This window comes from Aphelocoma coerulescens, chromosome 2, assembly GCF_041296385.1.
Source record: "Aphelocoma coerulescens isolate FSJ_1873_10779 chromosome 2, UR_Acoe_1.0, whole genome shotgun sequence".
Classification (NCBI taxonomy): Eukaryota; Metazoa; Chordata; class Aves; order Passeriformes; family Corvidae; genus Aphelocoma; species Aphelocoma coerulescens.
In genome coordinates, this window is record NC_091015.1 from 56,799,239 (window position 1) to 56,822,787 (window position 23,549).

The 23,549-nt window shown below is 41.0% G+C and overlaps 1 protein-coding gene across 6 annotated transcripts in view; it reads right to left on the minus strand.

Moving 5' to 3' along the window:
• ELMO1 (engulfment and cell motility 1) overlaps window positions 1-23,549 on the minus strand; it is a 312,095-nt gene that overhangs the window by 261,338 nt on the left and 27,208 nt on the right. For all 6 annotated transcript variants that reach the window (XM_069007623.1, XM_069007621.1, XM_069007625.1 and 3 more), the window contains one exon: window positions 497-646. In XM_069007623.1, the coding sequence (XP_068863724.1) occupies window positions 497-574 (78 nt within the window). In that variant the 5' untranslated portion in view covers window positions 575-646. The remainder of the gene's footprint in view (window positions 1-496; window positions 647-23,549) is intronic.

Below are 23,549 nucleotides of genomic sequence, written 5' to 3' on the forward strand. Positions count from 1 at the left end.
GAACTAACCAGCTAAAAAGAACAACCCGCGAGATTCCTGTACAGAACAACAAAGACCCTCCTGCTCAAAGGGCACCACTACTTAAGTTCCAAAATCTGCACTTGCTGCAGCCATTTAGTATGATTCTACTCCAAATGCACAGCACTGACTAGAAATTTAAAGACTTTCCACCAAGAGGTAACAACATTACCACAATTTTACAGCTGAACTAACTAAGGCACAAAAGTGTTAAGTGGGTCACACAAGCAGTAAATGCCTTATTTAAGCAGCTATTCAGAAGGAAAAAGCAAATGAAGAAACCAGCTAAACACATCAAAAATCTTTAGCAGTAAGAGAGGAAGAAGGTTACATCGCTTATAAAAACACCTTCTGCCCCACATACACTCACAGAAAAACACATGTGCATTGAAGTAACCATAAATGCAGAGACACAAACATGCAGAGAAGAACTTATTTATGAACAGGGCCAGCTGAACACAGGTACACAGGCACTTACTTGATCTATTTCCATTAACTTGGGGAAGGCACCTGGCCATTCAATCGCCACCTTCACTATATCAGCAGGAGGGGGCATTGCGACGCTGCTGCTCTTCGGAGCCAGTACAACTGGACACTAAATACTGCAGAGAGTCTCTCTCATTCACACCTGCAGGGAGAGAAAAAAAAAGAAAAAAGAATATTACAGCAGTTCAGACAGAACTCCAGCACTGCTGCTTCCGTCTCCTACACTTCCCGTGGCTGGGCAGGTGGATGAAAATGGATGTGTGTAAGAATGTGCAGGAGCAGGACAATGGCACATATTACAGGAGCAAACACAGGACTCAACGCCACGACATGCTGCACAGCTCGACAGTCTGTTAGAAAGATGGCTGAAGCACTGAAATGTACGGGGAATAATAGGCATGCATTAGATTTAAATAGAAAAACTATTTTTAAATATTATTAGATATGCTGGTGGGAGAAAAACGACAAACTAGAGGAAGCTCCTGTTACAGTGTCACTCCTGGAGTCCCAGGGAACGTGACCGAATCGGTTGATGCTGGCGCTTCAGGAGAAGAGATTGCCCAGGAAGTTATGGCCAGGAAACACTGTTTCTTTTAACTATAGCAGTGATCTTCTGGGTGTTCACAAATAGATCACTGCACTATAGCAACCAGTATGTCAGGAAGAAGGCAGAACACACAGCAGTTTCCACATATACATACACACACGCACACACATCCTCACCTCACAGATCCAGAGAAACCCACACATAAACACTTCTTTATGGTACCTCTCAGACACATGAATACACAAGGATGCAGTATACATTCAGGGTGACATAATTTGCTACATAACACGTCATAATTCTGCAAGAATATGAGTATCAACGGGATCTGGTGTCAAATAGTGCGAGCTGTGAGGTTCAGGGAAAGAGAGGAAAGGGGAAGAACCAAATCCTCAGGTTTTGCAGAATTTAAGTTCTGTCTCTTTTGACTCATCAAAGTTTATAACCTTGCAACAGCAACAAATGTTTTTCAAGAGTGTGTAGTGCCTCTCTGGGCTTGCAAACAAAACTTCTGCACCCCTCTCTCAGCTTGGTGGTGGCAGGACACCCTCTCTAGTAGCAAAGTGCTGCAGTTCTCAGACACAGCAGCCCATGCACCCTGCTGCAGATGGGGAGGCTCCTTCTTGCTTTGGCAAGCCCTCCATGCCAACCATGGCGTTTCCTGCACACTCTGCTGAGACCCAGCAAAGTGCCATCACATATCACAAAACAAGAGAGGCTGTAGAAATCCCCAGCGGTGCAGTACCACTTCTTCTTAGCAGAAAAAGAGAAGGAAGTGGTGAAAGCATGGAGACATGCTTGCGCATACAGCCTTTCAAAGAGCTAAGGCAAGAGAAGATGTCTGAGTATACTAGACATCCAAAAGACACAAACATGTACAGGTTAAAAAAGGCTCTGACCACCTTCAGTTGCTGCTTCAACCTGGTCTAATGACCTTTCTTCCACTGCAGCAGAAGCAGGAGCTCAGATCAGTCTGAATAAAATTGTGAAATCATCCCTTTATTGGGAAATGTTGTACCTTTGTCTCAAACTACTTTTGTAAGTGGGAGTTCATCCAGCCTTCTGGATGTCTCCATCTTTCCTCTTTTCTTGCGTGCCCTCTGGTCTGCTCTGAAAAGGCTCAGTCCTCTGAGTCTGCAAGCCCTGCTACATTCTACATAGGGTTCTCAATACATACTATAAAAGCAATTTATGAACTTTAACACTCCAGCAATTTATTTGCAACAATGGCAGTTCTGACGCCGACAGGATCGCACATCACCACAAAGCAAAGCGCAAGGCAGTAAATAAGACAATGGACGGTCTATAAATAATACTGGATTGCAGGAAGTGCCTTGAAAGACTAAACAATGTGATTAAGAAACACTGTGATACTGTCTACATTTGGTAGATGTTACAGGAACAGGGAATAAACACAATTAAAGCATGCAGCTGGCTTGCTGGTCATTGAGAAAAATCAGACATTTACTTTTGTCTGTCTTCTACCCTGTAGACCCTTAGCAGATGCACTGTTCCCACCATTTCTCCCCAACACATCAAAGGGCCACCATTTGCATCTCCCACCAGTGCTCCCCTTGCTGCACAGTGCACTGGCTCAATCAATCACTGGCTCAATCAATCAGCAAAGGAAAAAAAAGTATTTTTGGTCATCTGTTTTTTACCATGTTCAAGTCAAACAGCTACTCAGAGGTGATACAACATGGGAGAGGGGAGGAGAAGCAAGGTTTCTTGGCAGCAATGAGCTGTTAATCCACCTCGACAGTCAATTGAAACGGAGACCTTGGCACCTTCTGCTCCCACACTCACAGTGATGGTGTTTCCCACCTCCTCAGCAGGGCAGTCCTTGGTACTCTCAGCCTGCTGATGTTCTGGTATTAAACTGTCTGCAGCGCTGAAGTGGGGCTGACTCACCCAGTGCCTGACCGACAGGCTACTCGCCACATTCCCTGGCTTGGCACCCCATCCCTGGCAGGAGGGATGCTGGAAGCCTCAGCCAGAGCCTGAGTTTGCTGGCCACAACACAAAAAGAGCAGCAGCAGCTCCTGCCAGACAAACTTGACTGAGGATAGCTTCAGCTGAGTAAGCCTATATTTTCAACAGTTTAATTTTCCCCCATCATGTTTCTTCTACACTTTAAATGAAAAAAAATCACCTGTAGACCACATATCTAAAGAGATAGAAGGGAGACCTATAAAAACCATAGAACCCACCTATTGCATGGACAAACACAGTTTCTTTTGACTAAGAAGCAGCAATTTGCAGCCCAATACCACCCCTCCAAAGCTCACAATAAATGCTGGAGAAAAAACACTGATTCATGACCACTGCCTGTGAGTACAAAAGTAAAACAACCTTACGCTGCGATAAAATTGCAGAAAACTTCCATTTTCCCATGCATATGAGGGCATTGACCCTCATTTTGCTTTAGCAAGTTGTGGGCTACCTTGAGTCACACAGGAAGAAAGGTTTAAGAAAGAAGAGTCAAGGAGAGCTGATGGTAAGTTAATCAAATTCAGCTATGGAAAATAAGCACTTACATTCCAAAGCAAGGTGCAAGAGAAGTCTGCCACAGCATTTGGCAGACAATTTCATTGTGACTAGTTTTAATGTAGACTAGCACAGATCTCCTACATAATTATAATTATTACTATACGTATGCTTATAGAGTCATAAAACACAAAGCAAAGTGACAGATCTTTAACTAATACAAATGGGTGTAGTCCCACTTCTCCCACTGAAGACCAACTCCAAGACTACATTGTGGTCTGAATGCTGAAAAGCATATAAAATCATCACTTTGTTTCCGTTTCTCTGTGGACATCCTAGTCAAGTGCGCTGACTTCTTTCCTAGTTTATACTCTGATGAATCCAATGCAGTACACAAAAGATAATTTAGTTTTGTTCTACTTCTGTGGCAACATCAGAAACAAATATTCTTTTGGGTTTTTTTTTAAGGCCAAAATAGATGTTTAGTTGTCATCCCAAAATTAGGACTGAAAAGAAAATTCTGCAACCTACAGTGCTGACAATTCAAAATCACCTACTATTTATTCCCGTGGTACGCAGTGTGTTAGACAGTGCCCAGCAAAATAAGGAAGGCACAACTCCTGGTGTGAAATGGTTCCAATTTAGTAAGCAATTTTCATTATATGAATGAAGAACTAGAACTGTTTTCAATTTCTTTTTGTTATGCCAGCAGCAGTCAAGCAGTGAAAAGGACAGGGATGTCGCTAAAGGGTCTAGTTATGGAGTTTTCTTAAGTACAATTCCTTTTTCTCTCCCAGTGGGATCTGAGAAGCACTGACATGTAAGAGCAACTTTCCAACTCATTTTTACAACATTTATTTTCAAGTCAGAATCTGAAGGCAAGAAGGGCGCATGTGCAGGCATATGAAGGAGAGAAGGGGGTCAGAGGAAATGGATGGCAAATTCCCATTGTTTTCCCTAATGAATGCAAGGAGATGTAACCTGGACAATGTTTAAGCAACTTACATGCTCAACAGCACGCTATTTTATAATTTCAGGAAACCACAACCAAAGCATGTCTACCACTTGAACATACTTTATTCCATCAATATGGTTTTGCAGAACTATGACAGATTATCCCATTAAAGTGTCAATTTTGCAATTTATTGTTATTACCACATACAGTATATTTATGCACTTCAACCATACCATGAAGGGCTTCCTGTGGTCTACTAAGTCAGAGTAATAAACCCCCAAGTTGGAAATCAAAGTATGTTAAATTTAATGTAAAAATGCATCAGCATCTATGTGCAAGCTCTCAATTTACCTGCCTGGCTCTGAGGGATTCATTTAGCACCAATGCCAGTAAAATATATTGAATTTTCCCCTTCTACCTATGTACTGCATGTGGAAAACAGGATTTTATTCGTGTATGAAATTAGTTCTCAGTGGAACTCTTTTTTTTTTAACTTATTTTGCAATTTCATTGGCACTTTCCATACAAAGATCTCAAAGTACTTTAAATAACTTAAAGTTATCAGAGCACATCTCTCAAGAAATAAATTCTATTCTTACTCTACAGACAGAAGAAAAATGCAAGGCTAATAGGAGCTATGTGACTTGCAGCTCTACTCGTAAACAGCAGCCTAGAACAGCTTATTTCTTCTTTTACAGAAGAGAGGTAATATTCAAAGAGCAGGCCAGCTCATTTCATGAACAGCTTGAGTAAGAAAATTAATGATTAAAAAGTGACTGCAGGAATGCCATGTGCACTTGAGAATTTAATAAAACAAAGCATGTGCTTCTCTGCCCTGGACAAAAGGCAGCACATACAGCACCTGGAGCTGGCACAGATCCCACCACCCCCTGACACAGGCAGGTTTTTGCATGGCATTTCTTCAAGGCAAAGGGAAAGCAGGGCAGTAAGGGCAACAGGGCCGAGCAGGACATGGAGGGTGCTGGCAGGGAGCTGAGCCCTGGCCGGGCCCACAGCAGGAGGAGAGGCACAGCTCCCTCTGCTCGGCACCTTACGTAAGTAACCACTTCTTGTCAAACCTCATCAGCTTCCTCCGCTCGGCTCCTGCCGCCCCAGCAAACAGAAACTAAGTGGCAAGTTCAGCTGGAAGGTCCCTCGGGGACCAAGTCTGATTAACGATTTTAGAAAGATAATCCAACGCTGGATTAATATCCCCCAAGAGAGTTATTTTTGGAGTTAGACTGCATGACTGAACAGCTCAGTCTAAGGAGCTGTAAACATGCGCTACCATCTCCGCAAGAAATGAAAACAGGGCAGAGAAGCCAGGGGGCTGGATGCACACTTTGTGTACATACAAAGGCTTTCATGCTGCCTTTTTCCCTTCTTAGGCATTCAGTGCTATTCACCCCTGAACTAGACAGGAGTCAAAGGCCCAGCAGTCCCATGTCAATGAAATCTAGAGATGTTTTGACACAAATGGAAGATAAAGCTGTACAGAAGCTATGAGCTATACTCTAGTAAAGGATGGAAAAAAGGCAGTGGCCTCAAAAGGCAGGCAACCGAGGGGGGTGCTACCCCTCTGAAGCAGCCACCAACACTGCAGGAACACCTGACCCCTCTCCACTGACTTCCATGGTTCAGAGCAGTCCATCAGCTTCCAAACAGGAACATTTCTTTGATGCTAAACCCTAAGTCCTCTGATCTATAAAGCCTCATTAGAACAGGAATTAAATATGTAATATTAGGATAAAATGAGCTTTGGACCCTTATCAGGTTTAAATACACCACCTTTCCTCTCCAAAATACGTGGAGAACTAGTATTGGAGGAGATTTTAGGATTATGGGTATGTGAAATGTACAGAACAGGACAGTTTTTGCCACTGCTAAAGCTGCCCAGCAAAGACAGCTAATACTTGTGTGGTTATCACCTATCTCATCCCCAAACTACCTGTAACCTTTCTTCACAATTTCATTCCAAGCATTTGCTCTACCTACAGTCATCTTGTTCCTCTTCTTGGGAAGCATTTTATATGGTGGATGTTTCACTATGTTTAACAGGCTGGACCACTTTTAAATAGACCACTCTTCAAAACTAGAGAGCAAGAAAAGCTTTAAAGGGTGCTTCAAAAGAAAAGGTGGAAGAAAAAAAACCAGACTGGATGTACTCGGAATATAAGCAAGCAGGCTGTCTGGTCTTGCTCCTAAAACCACATATTGAAGCATACCAGAAAAATTCAGGTTCTTCTTTAACATGAACTCTCCTGCTTCTTGGAAGACCATTCTCCTTTTGCTAAGGAACTTTTAGTTACATGTCTGTAATTCCTAAGAGAACAAAAAACTTAGTTTTGATTATTCAAGATTTTGTTTGAAACTGTGGCAATTTAATTAACTCATGTATACCATCTAGTCAGATAGAGATGCTCTGTTCACCAAAGACATTAATACTGGAGCTCTTCAAACTAGAGACCAGGAAAGTATCAAACTCAATTATTCAAAAGACATTTCCAATAAATAAATAAATAGAAATATTAATTTTTTAATATTCATTAAAAACCTAGACAAAACCAAAAGGCACCAGCACAACCCCCACACCAATAGCAATCCAGCAGTCAAAGATCTAAGGCTTCACAAAAAAAAAGCATGATTTTTCAACCATCCTGAGTACCTGCCTAGCATATGAAATGGAAAGACCATGGCAGATATCTAGTACAGAATCAAAATGAAATGCAACTCTGAATACAAACTATTACTTAATCTACTTAAACCTTTACAGTTTGTCAGGGCTTGCCCACTTTATTTGGGGTTCTTTCTCGTCATTTGGCTTGACTCCAGATGTTTCTAAACTGAAGCAAGTAGCAAAAAATATCCCTCAAAATCCAGTTAAATACAGTTTTCTTTTCCTGCCTTTCAGGGTAGTCTCACATACCCTGTGAGGTAGAAAGGAAGCAATGGGGAAAACACAAAGTCTCAATTTCAGCCAGTGGTCCTACTGTTCTTAAAGAGCTGTAAGTTAAAAATCAAAGCTCTCAGCCTAAGAAAGTTGGAGGGCAGAAGAAATGAAAAAGGACATTGACACTGTGAAACAACAAAATGATGCAATTCAAAACATTAAAGCTCAAAAGGATGTAGGCAAATTTTTTTTTGTTTGGGGAAGGGCAAGCAGGTAAAGGGGTGGTGCTTTTTAAACTAAACACATTCCAAAGGAGTCCCATGAAACTGAAAATTGAATAAGTCTATTACAGGCCAGTTGAAAACAAGCTGAAAAGAAACAGAGAAATTTCATCAAAAGTGCTGTGAATTTTGAATAAAACCTCAGTTAAAGGTAAAAAATAACAAAAGATCACAGTCCTCTTTTCTACTACTAGCAGGATCTGGCTATGGTACTTCATACTTTCCCAGCATTTGGATAAATCAGGGGGCTAGAAAGGACACACAAAAAGAGCACCCTGAGTCAAGATGATAACATAGCAGAAACTGAATCAAGGATGACTGGCTATATCCCAAAGGAGATAACAGATACAAGAAGATAAGCTCAATGTTGGGAAAACCACTAAACTTCCTGCTAGAAGGAAGATGAAGCAGCACTATAAAACACAAAGAGATTTTTTTTTCCTATCAATGTTTACTATACATCCAAAGGAACTAATGGAACTGCTAGGAAGTTAGCAGTCAAATGGAGGAAGAGAGGGCAACAGAGGTGTGTGAATGCTAAAGGAAGCAACCAAGTTAACTGACAGCACAGACAGGATGTTGAAGGTTGAAACAAACAGCCTTATTTTATAATGTAATCATTCTGCATAGAAAAATCCTATGGAAAAAAGTAATATTGATATTCCACAGTCAATAAGCAAAGAGTAATGCTCATCATAAGTAAGAAAATCAGCAAAAGAAAGGGTGGAAACCACTTGTGAGTTTGAGGAGGGCACAATTTGAGACAACAGCCTTTTGTCAGGCACTGACACTGCTCTTCAGAGATGTGCAATTTTGAGTGCCACATTATAAGAAGAATCATAAAACTACTAGAAGGCATCCAAAAGAGGGCTGTGAAGAGGGTGAAGGATCTAGAGGGGAAATCATATGAGGAGCAGCTGAGGTCGCTTGGCTTGTTCAGCCTGGAGGAGACCTCAGTGCAGTTAGCAGCTTTCTCATGAAGGGAAGTGGAAGGGCAGGCACTGATCTCTTCTTTCTGGGGACCAGTGACAGGACCCAAGAGAATGGCATGAAGCTGAGTCAGGGAAGGTTTAGGTTGGATATCAGGAAAAGGTTTTTCACCCAGAGGGGGGCTGAGCACTGGAACAGGCTCCCCAGGGAAGTGGTCACAGCACCAAGCCTGACAGAGTTCAAGAAGTGTTTGGACAATGCTCTCAGGCACACAGTGTGACTCTTGGGGTGTCCTGTGCAGGGCCAGGAGTTGGACTCAGTCATCCCTGTGGGTCCCTTCCAACTCAGAACATTCTATGACACTGTGAAAGATGACAGAGAACAAGAGAAGGAAAGAAACCACCTGTCAGTTATCTTGCAGCAGAAAGCAGCTCCATGTACAGAGGTGTTCCTACCCATCTGTGTTTCTCTTACACTTCACTGCAATCAGCGCATCAAAACATCTAACAGTCAAAACACCCCATGTTTTCCTGACTTCTCAGCACTATACAGTCTCTGAATCCACCCCTACAGGCTCCTAGCTCTCTGTCAGTTCACTCTCATAGTCACAAAGAATAATTTGCCACTTGTGGACTTCCCAGTGCCGGCTCTCTGAAGAACATTCAGCAAAACTAGACAGCATATGGAAAAAACAGTGATGGCCACTCAGGAAAAAAACACATGGCACAGTTAATATTAGAGACCTTGTCTGTAGCTAACATTTGTGGAATAACTTGAGCTATTCTGCATTAAAGAGAATGTACGTCTATTGTCAAGACTAAGCCAGAGTTTTAATGGACATCATTAAACTCACTTTGGAAACAGAATACTAAGGAAACAAACATAGACAAGTCACATCCCAAAACAACCACTGTGCATATGCCCATCCTTAACACTGGTGCCACCCTGCTTTGCTGAGTACTGCCCAGTTGGCGTACCTGCAGGCCTGGAATCACTGTTCTGGGATTATCCCAAGGAGATATCATCCTCCTTTTCAATACTGACTCATGGTTTGGGGCCATTGCTTATAATTCTAGGTCAAGAGGAGCTTGAATATGAATAATCATTTCATTTATACAGTCAGGTTAACCATGAGATCACTGTAAAGCAATATACAAGCAAAAAGATACTAAAGAACACAAGAACAGGGCAAACTCCAGGTTCAGGCAGACAGAACACAGATCGTATTTTGGAGGGCTCCAAGAAACCTTTCAGAAGAAATCTGACTGCAAGATATTAGCAGTGCCAACACTGCTCACCCAGCCCATTTCCAGGGGAGATTTGTCCTGTGTAAAGCTTGGTAAGCTGCATTAAATGTGACACTTGGTAACAGGAGATCTGGGTATTTCAACATGAGACTATCCCTTACTCGTCTCTCTACTGCAAAACCACAAGCAGCAGATGACCCCATTTGAGCAGGGCAATTGGACCAGATGACTTCCAGTAGTCCCTTCCAGCCTCAACCATTCAGTGATTCTTTGAGTACGCTGATATATTGTCTCTAAGCACTCTTGAAGTCATAGCCTGCCCATCTGTGTACCAATGCTGTGCCTTTTCTGTACTTAAGTATTCACACAATGAGCAAAAAGACCTGCTTTTGTACCAGGTTGCCTTCTATGCCAAAATAAGATTCTTGCAACACACTAAAACCAGCCATTGGTTACAAGTTGGGAACAACAATCTCCATAACTCTTCCCATCTGGCATCCAAGAGCAGTCATTCAAAAAATATCCCAGGCTTCCCCAACTTGAACTAGAATTTTAAAGATCAAGGTGGAACTTTACTTCTGACAGGAAAACTGCCGTAAAATATGTTTATGTTACGGACTAATACATGGCATTCAAGCACTGGGGACAATTTGTGGTCACCCCATAATTTTATTGTGCTCTGTTCAACATTAAAATCCGCATGTCCCAAGGAAAGAGGAAAGAGGAAAGAATGATGCAAACATCATCCTTTATTGGTTTGAGTCATAAACTCTAGGGAGTCATGCGATCTAAGCAGCAGACAGCAGTTAAAAAGCTTACTGTTTCTCCCTTTTAGCAGGGACAGCAAGACAGGTAATGAGTTCACTCAGAAATTACAACCCATATGTGAACTTAAACACCCATTGAATCTAATTTATGCTATTATGCTGGGCTATTAAGAAAAAAAAAGGGGGGGGGGGGGGGTGGAAGGTGGAGAGGGCAGCCACCACTTCGGCCACAGCAGTTGAAGATAAACACGGGTGTTATGATTGCCTAGTGTCTTACTATCAGAAAAAAAGTGGAAATACTTTAATGAAGAAATCTGACTCAAGAAAAATACCAGATCGTCTAGTAAACATGTTCACTTCATTGTTCAGGTAAAAAGTCTCTATCAATCAAAAAGTCCCCTTCTTAGTAGTATATATGATCTGCTTCTCCAAGTATCTTCTATTTCATAAGGAACTATAATTTCAAAGGCTCTCTAAGACTCCTGAGAAGACTAGAGCTAATACTCCGTCAAAAGTTGATGACAGCACAGCTGTGTTTCCGCATTGCCACGCTCCAGTTGAAGCTCTTGCTCCAGCCTCGCTGGGAACACGCAGAGTTATGCCAAGAATGAGCAAAACACTCACTGTTTCCAAATTGGCTAATCAACGGACTGAGCGCTTAACCTCTCCACAATACATGCATCCAGACAAGCAACAAGCACTGAGGACTGAACTGTGCCAGCCACATTATTCAGCAAGACGACTCAAGGCAGTTTTCTTCCCAAGAGCCAGAACATCAATTGTCACCGACGATGCTGCAACTCAATCAACTTCTATCAAAACACCCATTCAAAATGAACCAGCACTTGCTGTGTGATGCTTTAACTCTATTATCCTAAAAACAAATAAGAGCGCCTCAAATATTTAATACCAACTTGGTTCCACACAGGAGTTACTGCCAAGCATTTTACCTGCTAAGAAGTTACAATTGCTAGCTGCAGAACAGAGAGATGCTGGCAGCAAAAGGCAAAAGGACACTATGCTTTTGCTGAATAATAACGCACATACCTCTAACTTATTATGTAGCCAAAAAAAGTGGCTCCTTTTAGCTGTTTCATGTTAAAAATACTGTCATACATATACATCATCCTGAGCCACCATCTTTATGTTCTCTGGTAAAATAATTTTTTTCTGCTCCAAAAAGCTCTCTGAATGGCAAAGTTCAGTTCCACAGCAGATCTGATACCTGCTTCCCCAATGTCACAGCTTTGCCTCCCTCTCCCCAGTGCCAGCACTGGCATTTGTCCAGCAGGCCAGTTCAGAGAGATGGAGTGCCCAAAAAGTAAAACACAAATCAAAAATAATGACACATTTTCAGACAGATTAGCTCCTTGAATGTATTCACCACTCACTCACCCAAGCATCAGGACCACAACAAGCAATCTGTAAGGCCAAAGAGGAAAAGAGGAATATAACCTGGTCATCTTTAACTATTATGTAAACACGTCCTGAGACAAAAAAAAATTTTTTTACCTGTGCAAATTTCATGGCATACAGCTGAGATTCAATTTCATAAAGGAGAATGATGTAAAAGTATTGAATTACTAAGTTCATCACAGTACGTCTCATTAATTCAATGAGCCACTTTATAATTGTAACAGACATTAAAAGATTAAAGTATTTGGATTAAATCCAAGTACATTTTCAGTGCTCTGATGATTGCCAGAGTTTGGATCTTCAGCAATACAGAGTAACATCCTTTCACCAAGTACCCTGTGAGAGAAAGCACTGTTCATCCTTCTTGCCTTTAGACTTCAGTGCTCCCAAATTAAATTATCCCATTGCACTTGGGGGTGAGGGGTGGCAAATCACTGTTCAGGTAACTGTCTGCCTCAGTTTGACATGTTAGAACTGTTTCCAAATAAAGCTGTCAACTGAAGTTGACCATTTTGAACTTCCTGGAGGGCTAACACCTGGCAGGAAAGTCCTTTGTGTGCAAACAGCAACACAGAAACAAAGCCAAACATGTAACTCTGTGGCACTTTTCGTCTGTAATTCAGTAGTAATTTAACATCATTAAACCTCTACTGTTCAAGCAGCGAGGGCGATTTAGGTATCAATCATTTTAAAAGAGAATGTAGTCCTCTTTCTGCTCTTCAGTACCGCATTTCTACTCTGCTGTGGAGACTAAAGCACAGCTTTACAGGTTTGGCAGCATGGCGGCAACAGCAAGCACAGAGCCTTTCCCACTCTCAATTTTACACTACGTTAAGCAATATTCCCAGGTTGTACTGAAAGTACAAGATTTCCAAAAAGCCACGGCGCACATCTCTACTGAAGGAATACGTCATTATTTTCTCACTGATGCAGTCCTTGAGCTGCATTCTCAGAACCACAGACATGGCCCATCAGAAGATCTTAATCTGGAGTGATGAGTGTGATCAGGAAAGAGATGTCCCATTTCCAAAGCTGACAGACAACCTGCCCTGTAACAAGTAAGCGGACTACCCATCTCTGAGGACCAGGACTTGAGTTCCTTTTTCCCCTTCTCCTAACAAGGGATTTGGCTGTTCTCTCAGAGCTGGATGTGACTTCCTTGTACCTTGCTTGGAAGATACACATAGGGCTCACAATGACATGTTCTCCACAATATGCAGTCCCCAACTGCTTCTTCTTGATCTGGGCATGCAAAACCTCTTAACAATGTATATGAGGAACAAAGGAAAATAGGCTTTTGAAGACATTTTGAAGTTTCCTTTTCACCTGTTTCATTCTCCAGACTCTGGAGCAGATTCCTACAGGGCACACTACCTTCACAAGCTCTCTTCTCAGGGTGTTAAAGAATTAGATTTATTTCAGCGACATCTCTTACCTTGCTGGTCTCACCCACCATTCCAACAATTTTGACTAGTACTGGGGAGGGGGCTGCAAAGATTATGCTAGCTCTACTTAAGGCACTTGAGCAAAATTCTGAAGCAGAAGTGCTCATAGGTAAATATGCTGCATCAGTGCCCAGGACATAGTTGAATGCTCCCGTATAAACAAGTCAGAAAAATGTATTCTAGCATTTGCAAAACAAAGCTCTTGAGACACAACAGCCCCAGATTCTCATTTGACCTTAGTGTCATTGAGAGCAGATAGTATAAGAGATAGACCACAAAAAAGTAAAATGAAAAAACCCACCTGCAAATAGACCCTATATCTTCCAAGTTTGTTCCCCAAAGCATTAATTAAAGAGGACTCTACCACAAGCAGCAATCACACTGTTTAAATGAACAGAGAGTTCTGCTTCAAAGATGCTAAACTTGGAAGCAAGAACACTTGTGTTTAATTTTCTTTTATTCAAAGGTTTGGTGTGTGGCCATGTACTTGCCCTTTGCTTCTCTGTGCCTCCAACCACCAACTATAAAATGAAGCACCACACTTCCTCAGAGCAGCTGAGAGGCATTTAGAGGCTACAGGAGATTGTATCTAAATCATGCTGACAGATTACCCAGAACAGGCAGATGCCTTATTTATTCATGTGATTGGACAGACTACTCCCACAGGTCTTCCTGTATTTCACCCTTCCCAGCCCTCAAGGCCCTGAAAGTAGAGACTGGCTTACCAATTTCTAGCCACTGTCCTTAGACTCAATACAACAGCTTCCATTAAAACCAGAGAGGTAGAAGAGAAGATGCAGTTTTGGGGTCTGCTGGAAATGGTCTGTGCTCTTTTTGAGCATTTCAGAGCAGTTATCCATCAAACAGGGCTTCTCACAAGGATCCCAGATATGCACACTGGGATGGGACAGGAAGGAGAAAATCCTTTTTTGGCTATATTTATTTTCCAGTGTGTTTTAATTATCTTACTCCACCAAATTAAAAGAGTCATTACCAGGACAAAATGACAAATACACTTCTAGGTGGACTACATACTTTAAACCTAATCAGCAAGGGAAACTATTTTCCTAGGCAAAACAAAAGCATCACCATTATTTTCATTTAAGCCAATACTGAAAGAGCACACAGGACATGCTGTAGGGACCAAGTCTGAAATCTCATTGCCATTTTTCTTTACATATAAAGCTGTTTTTCCTTATGTTAAGCATCCCCAAGGCACACACAAATATCTGTGGAGCCAATCAAAATGTGAATACTGTGGAACAGCCCAGCAAGCAACTACTGCTTGTCTTTTTACCATGTTCTTCCTTTTACTCAGGAAGAGTACTTTCATCATTTAATACAAGTGACTTTGCCAAACACTGTGGGCTTTGGTTTTAGAGCCCTGGAAGTTTAAGCTGTTCTCTACTCAGAAATAATCTGTCATCTGGTTCATTGGTTCAGTCATTCCTGGCAACTGCCTTACTTTCAGCACACACATGACAGGAAGAGACCCCTGTCCTGTCACAGTTACCTCTTTCTGAACCGAAATAATCTCTGTAGTTTACGCAGTGGGATTAATGCACGGCTGCTGGCTACACTACTCTCCTCCTGCCTTTGCTTTGAATAATTTCACTGCAGAAGTGGAAATACAGATGTTAAAAGAGATAGGCACATAACAGAAAACACTCGCCTCTTGCTTTGAAGACACATAAAGTGACAGCAAGATGAAAAATCCCACAGCTACGAAGGATGCCAATTTTCCCAGGAACTGTTTCATCTCTAACAAGATCAAACTGAACTATTGCCAGTAAATTGAGGAGGTGCCTTTTTTAACAGTTCCTTTCCTAAATCTTTTACTATTTCCCCATGTTCATTAACCAACCTTATTTAAGAAAGAAGAATCATATCTTAAAAACAAGAAGGCAGCAAGGTAGCTTTGCATGTCACCAGCCAAGTTACCTATATATTTATTGCTGCTTTCTGTTAGGAGAAACTTAACCATGCCAAAGGTTGGCAGTTTCCTCTGGCAGCTAAGAAGTAAAAAGCCTTGTTGAGCACGTTTTCCTTTTGAGCTGCCACACGTCATGATGTACTCAGCACAACTATTAGGCTGTGTGTGAGAAGGAAGGGCTACAGGTCTCTTCTGGCAAACTGTGGCCCTCAAATTTTCAAGTTTTCAAGAATATATTACATTTCTGTATGGATGACAAAGCTAGCAATGATACCTATGGAAGGTATCATTCAAGCTCTTTTAGATTAAATGTTACCTAAAGCATGATTTGACCTTGATCTGCTTTTGAATTTTTTTAATTATTGACTTATTATAAGTGCATTAAAGTCACTGGAGACAAAAAGCATTTGTATTTAAGATACTGCTTTTGCATGACTTTAAAGTGATGACAGCTTTAAGACCCACTAGAGTAAGCATGGATTAGACTTTAATGTGCTTTCCTTGCTTTTAGTACATAAAATTTTCACATGATCAACTCTTAGAAAGAATAGCAACTGTCAGTAGTTTTACCATGTTCTCTTTAACAAGGATAAAGGGGGAAATATTTATTTATTTTTAAACAGGACATTCATTCATAGAAGAAATCTAAGCATAATACCTTTAGCCTAGGCTGTACAATTCATCTCTCTCCCCGTTGACTTTTTTTTCTCCTTTCCTTTTCCTACAGTGTTTTATTTCCCTTTATATGACCCTTTAAGCCATCTTCCCACTTCCTCAAAGAGATTACATTCACACACACACCAACCATTTTTTTTCCAGGTGGAGATTTTGTACCAGCTGCTGATCTTTCATCTCAGCCAAAGTACATCCCAACTGAGATGCAACAGAGATATTTCAACCCTCACCAATATCTCTCTGCACTTTTAAAGCACGGGGAAGCAAGACCTTCACTGCCAGTTTGGGAAATCCAGAAGTGCACATTGATATTTCATTCTTTCTGTATTTTTTTTTTAATGTCAGATCAAAACAATCTGTGCTCTGCAGAAGCCAATTACTGTTGCTTTTGCAAAGGTTAAAAGTTCAAAAAGGAAAGCTGGTTTCTTCATTTAGCAGCCTCTCTCAAAAGTACTGATAAAGAGGCACCAAAGGGAGAACGGATGTGTAAGTATGGCAGCAAGGGGGATGAGACGAAGGGTCTCCAATTTTTTAATTCTCTTATTTATGACTCTCCCTCTTCCACCAGGTTCTGACCTTACCCTCTTCAGGGGACACTGCCCCAAATACTAACAACCAGCAGTGAGAAAAATCTAGAAGAAACACATATTTTCTGCTGTCTTCCTCAACACTCACAGAGCAAATATTCCCCAAAGCACACTTCACCCTGTAGCCTTTGGGAAAACGTGTCCCAGACACACAAGACGTAACCATGCAAATTATAGCTCTTTCTCAAGCTTGCAGGCTTACTACACCTTCTTTCAAAATCCCCTTCCTGCTGACAGATATAAATCAAGCAAGCAATTTCACTCCATGAAGTCAAACTTCATATGGCCACAAAAGGCTTGCTTTCTAATTTTTTTAAATATCAACTTTGCACATGAACATAATCATCAAAAGTAACGCACCAAGTATTATCTTGCATTGGTTTTTCTAATCAAAATACACAGTAACCACAAAAGGAAATGCTTCCAGACCAGTAATGAAGGGACTGATTCATATGCCCCAGAGAACAAGTGCTGAACAATGTACACTCAGTAAGGTTTCAGCTTTATCCCTTATTAAAATAAAACCACGTGTCTGATCTTTAACCCACTTTGATTTATTAATGTTTTTGCTTTTCAAAGTTATGAAAGTAAGTACGAACAGAGGAGTTAAAAGAAAACAATCCATCCCAAACCCTTATACACCAAATGTTAGAATTGCCATCTATCTTACTCCCTCTCTCAAAAATGTGGATTTATAGATTTGAAGGACTAGATGGGAATTCCAGTTTGAAAGTCCCAAAAGTAGGCTGAAGCAAAGAGTAGAATACTATATCCCAAATGTAACACAGCCTCAGCTACTGTATATAAACATCAGTTGGTCGTCTGTCAACCAACTAAAATGCCACATGCATTTGAAAAATATTAACGTATCAGCAAGAAAAAAGGAAGAGTCCTTTGAAAAGGTCAAAGATTTATCAATTCCAAGTTGTGCTTAAATAAATTCTCAAATCCAAGGAACAACTGTGTGGCTTTACATATCAATAACTTATGTTCCAGATACTTTACCAACCAGAGTTCTTCACTAGAATGCAAATCTGGACTAAAGTCACAATGCAGAACAAGGTTTTATCCTTTTGGTTGTGTTCCTTTGCAGAAGATATTTGTTCTAAATTTTAAAGTGTGTCACATTTTCCATGGGGCATTCAGGAAACTCCTAGCACAAAAACAATGAACAGGATGTTGCAGGTCAGGATAGAGCTACACTCACTGAATGAGAACATTTGAGGAAGGGGAGGGGGCCACTTTTCACAGTCTTTTATTACTCAGCATCTTCTTGGTTCCAGCCCTATAGAGGATTTTGTTTTGTGGCATAAGCAAAGTTTGCATGCAGCTCTTGCTTGGCCAGAGATAACCCTTGATATTATAAGAATTTGATGTCCCAGAAAATTTTATAGGACCCACAACTATGAAACAGCTGTGACAGCTTCAGCCAGTCCACCTGAGTTCATGCTCTTGCTCTTGAACCATCTGTGAACCTATCATGAACATGTCTGACAGCCAACCTGAACACAGGGCAGGCCTGTAAATTTGGGGTTCTTTTTAACATTCCTGCTAATAAAACTATCACTGCTCAGAATTATTCTTGTATGTTACATCTGATCTGTTATTACACTGCTGCTATCCTGTGCCTGGGAATACCTGGAGCGTTATTATTCCCATAGCAATAGGGTAGCTCCACAGAATGCAAGAGCAACACCTGTATGCTGAAGTTTCCCATGCCTGCAAGAGTTCTTAAGCTGGTGCTCTATTTCCGCACTGGATCTTTCCTATATAGGAAGGCCTCTGCACAGTACTTTAGTTAGATCAAAGCTTATGCAACTTCCAGAAACACCTCCTCATAAACCCCATGCTATCAACTCTTGTTGGAGTCCATGTAAAAACAGGTGCTGTGAGACCATGAGACAGACTATAGCTCTCATCCTCCCCCAAGCCATGCTGGCTGGAAGATGAGGGAATCACTGAGAATTCTAGTTCTTTAAGCAACTGCTAAGATTCAAACACCAACGGCAGCTCTTGAAGACCAGCGAGGTCCTGAGCACTGCTCTTGCTTTAGTAAAGTTGTCACCTTTGTTTCACAACAATGAAGCCCCAAAACGCTTTTTGCAGCAGCAGTAGCAGATTTTTAGCTTCCCTATTTCAGATCTGGTTTTATTCATCAGACTTTCCACATGTTAATCCTAGAAAAGCAATTCTAATGCAACGCGTTCAACATCAAATTGAGAGGCCTAATTTGTGGCTACAGCTGTGGCCTGTTATCTGTACTTCATCACTCCAATTCAGCACAACACAAACTCCATAATTCTTCAAACTTCGACATGCCTCTACACCACAACAGCAATAAATTTGCCTCTTCCAGCCTCTGCCATTAAAATAAAACTGCAACTTACCACAATCTGAAAATAAAACAAATTCAGTCCCAGCCCTACCCAACCTCTCCATCGTTTAAAAAAAACCCTGCAACTTCAGCATTTAAGAACTGGGACGTTTGTCAGAATTTCTTTTTTTATTTATGTGCTTACTTTTAAAGGTTTCTTATAAATCTAACACAGTAACTTTCCATTAGCACCTAAATTACAACATTAGCTAAACTTTTTACAGGGACTTGGCAAAAAAAAAAAAAATCTTGCCTCACCAAAACAAAAATAAAACTTGCTGAAATGTTTTCATATTGACCTGAAAAATAAAAAGGAAATAAATAAATAAAAAACCCCAAGCAAAATTCCACCCAACAACTACTGCACTACAAATAATTTGAGATTAAATGACAGTTGCAAAGACAATTCAGAATAAAAAATACCATCCTATAAATCTGCGAATGGGGGTTTATTTGATAATGCTCTCATTAGGTAAGATAGGGTCATTAAAGCCCTTTCCCAATAACCCAGTAATTAGCTCTTCATATCAAGAAAAAAGGTTTTCTTCCTTTCATTTGCAAAGAAAACTCTAACAGTAAAATAATATGTCAGATGGAGTAACACTTCCTTGTTATATCATAAACACAAACCTCACTTCAAAATAAAGATGATTTTAGACTTTAAACGAGTGAGTTTTTAATCAAAAAGGAAATTCACATTAAAGCCACTGTGATTTTATTTGAACTTTTATTTACTAAGTTTACACAGCTCCATTCTCTCCTTCTGGAAGCAAGTATAGTTCACTTTAGTTCTCTTATACTCCCTATTGGAGCATAGGGTAAAACCACTTTGATATTCCCCTTAGCAATAAGACTGCCAGATCAGTCAGGAGTCTAAGAAGAAACACACCACTTCCAAAATAAAACTGCATTTCATAAAGTAATTAAACATCCTGTGTGTGTGGCACAGCTATACCACTCAAGAAGTTCCATGATTTTAGAGGGACCTTGGAATACAAGCCGTGCAAGAGGAAAGAGCCCAAATACAGCACACATCCCCTCATAATAGACACACTGCATTACAAAGCATTAAGGCATGCCCTCCTAATTAGCTGGACCTTCATGAGTTTTTCTGAGGCTCAATAGTAAATGTAGCTGCAGCAACCTTCAAAATTATAATTTTAGGTTTTCGTAAAAGCCCATTTCAAATCAACTGTTACCTTCTGTAACAGGTGTATTCTAAAGGCACTTAACCCTAAAGTTTGCTACCCCCCAAAATCTAAACATATATCAAGAACTACTTTCTCAGCTGGTATTCGTTCTCTTCACTACTAAGGTGACTATTTATTCTTGCTGTTTAAAAAAAAGTATTGTTTCATTAATTAGCTTTACATGGTAATTTTAAATGAACTATTGCTAAATGAACACAGTTACACCAGAGCAAACTCACATGGGTAACAAAAAAAAAACATTTATCATTGGAGACTTAAAAAAATAGAAATTAAAAAAAAAAAACACAAAAAAAAAATCCGTCACAAAAAAGTAAACCCCACCAGCCTTCCAGAAACAAGTCTTAGATCATAGCTCTAATACATAACAAAAGATGAGACTGAGAGACAATAATCTTATTGCACATTATAAAATGTCTTCATGTTTTACAGACCATATGTTATTGACTCACTCCTTCCCATACACAACAGCCTTCTTCCTTCTTTTACTTTTGCATCGTGCTCTTTACTCTGCAGATACCAGCTATTCTTTCCTGTCAGACTGATACAGACCTAAGCAAGTTCAAAGCATGTGTTTTCTAACTTGAATTTAGCTTTCAAGTCTGCTGCTTGTACTTCATGACAGAAAACATTTTTTTGCAACTTAAATTGTTTACCTTATTCAGCTACAGCAATTAGACTAATGAGAGTTACTACCCCCACAAACAACACTTTTTTTTTTTTTTTTAATGCAGTCATTTAGCCTGACAGGCTTGCCAAGCTGGTGAGGAGGGCTTTACACTAAAGCTGCTGGGGGAGGGGAACCTCAATCCATCTCCCACAGCATACTTCTGGAAAAGCTGTCAGCCCACAGCTTGGACCGGTGGACTCTTTGGTGGGTTAAGAACTGTCTGGATGGCCAGGCCCAGAGAGTGGTGGGGAATGGTGCTGCATCCAGGTGGCGGCCAGTGGTGTCCCTCAGGGATCAGTGTTGGTCCCAGTCCTGTTTCATATCTTTATTGATGATCTGGTTGAGGGGATCAAGCCTACCATTAGCAAATTTGCAGATGACACCAAGTTGGGGGGGGAGTGTCATTCTGGTGGAGGGTAGGCGGGCTCTGCAGAGGGACCTGGACAGGCTGGATAGATGGGCTGAATCCAACAATAGGAGTTTTAAGAAGACCAAGACCAACAAACCTATCTCTCAACTTGTCCACATCCTTCTGGATGCCATCTCTTTTGTCCAGTGTGTCAGCCTCACTACATAGCTTGGTGTCATCAACAAACTCGCTGTATGCACTCAATCTCATGGTCCGTGTCACTGGCCTAGGGGTTAAACAGCTCTGGTCCCATTAATGACCCTTGAGGAATGCCAGTCATCACTGCTGTCCACTTGGACATTGAGCTGTTAACCACAGCTCTCTGACTGCGACTTTGCACACAATTCATTATCCACAAGTTGGTCATCAATCAAATCCATGTCTCTCCAGTTAGAGACAAGGATATCCTTCAGGACAGTGTCAAATGTCTGCACAAATCCAGGTATATTTGACATCATTTGCTCTTCCCTTATCCACCAATGCTGTAACCCCTTCGTAGAAGGTCACCCAATTTGTCAGGCACAAATTGCCCTTAGTGAAGCCATGCTGGCTCTCATCAATCAGCTCCTTACTTTCCATGTACCTTAGCACAGTTTCTGGTATCTGCCCCATGATCTTGCCAGGCACAAAGTTGAAACTTAAGGACTGGTACTTCCCAAGGTCTTCCTTATTTCCTTTTCTTCCCAAAGGAAAAAGACCTTTGAGACCTGTTGGGAGTAGGTCCAGAGGAGGGCCACAAAGATTACCAGAGGGATGAAGCCCCTCTCCTATGATGACAGACTTAGAGAGTTGGGTCTGTTCAGCCTGGAAAAGAGAAGGCTCTGGGGAGACCTTAGAGCAGCCTTCCAGTACCTAAAGGGGGCCTACAAGAAAGATAGGGAAGGCATATAGTGATAAGACAAGGGGTATGGCTTTAAACTGAAAGAGGGTAGGTCTAGGTTAGCCATTAGGAACAATATCTTTAAGAGTGGTGACAAACTGGAACAGGTGTCCCAGAGAAGCTGGGGATGCCCCATCCCTAGCAGTGTTCAAGGCCAGCTTGGGTAGGGCCTTGAGCAGCCTGATCTAGTGTAAGGTGTACCCGCCCATGGCAGAGGGATTGGGACTAGATGGTCCTTAAGGTCTCTTCCAACCCCAGCTATTCTATGATTCATCAGCTCAGGCTTTTAGAATAGCATCAAGAGAGGATATTTGTAATAAAGCCACAGGCGCTGGTTTCATTGATAACTTTTAGTGACCCCAAAATCCTTCATGAGAATGTCCTGAAACTTTCCAGTTTACATATTATTGGCATATACTATTAGATATGCCAATATATATCATTACCCATGTACAAAAAGGTGTTGTGATTCGTCTATGGGTTTCTGTTCACTGCAGCAAGGGCCAATTTGCACAGCATTCTAGTATTCTTCTCCCCTCCAAAAACTACTCATCCAAAACTGTACACAATCTTGGGGCAGAGCTTCAAGGCAAGACTACAGCTGAGGTGAAGATGCATTTTGCTTTGATAGGCTATCTGCATTTTGACAAAACATGAAGGACCTCACACATCCTCAAGAGTTCTGCCACGTAGGAGGAGGAAAACATAAACTGCCAAACATATCATTTGCTTGTATGCAACTTTGCCACGTGTCAGCCCGCGATACATTCCTGTTCTGCTGAACGAGGTGCAGATTATCTGCATAAATTCTGCTGATAAGACCTTCACACCAAGGTCACACAGAAAGTCAATGTCAGAGCTTAAAGTAGAAATGAATGCAAATTTCTTTGCTGTTGGTTTCCATAAGGGAAGGATTTCACCACTTAACGCTCAAATTCAAGGCTAGTGCTACTGCCAGAAGAGCAGCTTCTTACATAAAAAGCAAGGACTCAAGAGAGGTACAAAAGGAGACCAAGGAACTACTGAAATGAGCAAAATCTTTATTTCTTTAAGATATTGCATACATTCTGAAGATGACTAAGAATTTTATTCATGAAAAATCAACCTCAAATAACTCAAAAGAACATTCAGTGTGGGAGGTTCTTTTGCAAAAAATTAAATAGCAATTGTGATGAAATAGTATCTTCTACCAAGTTACCAAAGAATTTACATTTTGCTCATGCTCTTACCTAACTGTATAACCAGGAAGCATACGCAAGGGATAATAGCCAAATTGTTACCTCAAGATGTAGCATTATTTTAAAAATGTGGGTGGGAGAGCAGGAAGCAAAAGCAAGGTTAATTTTA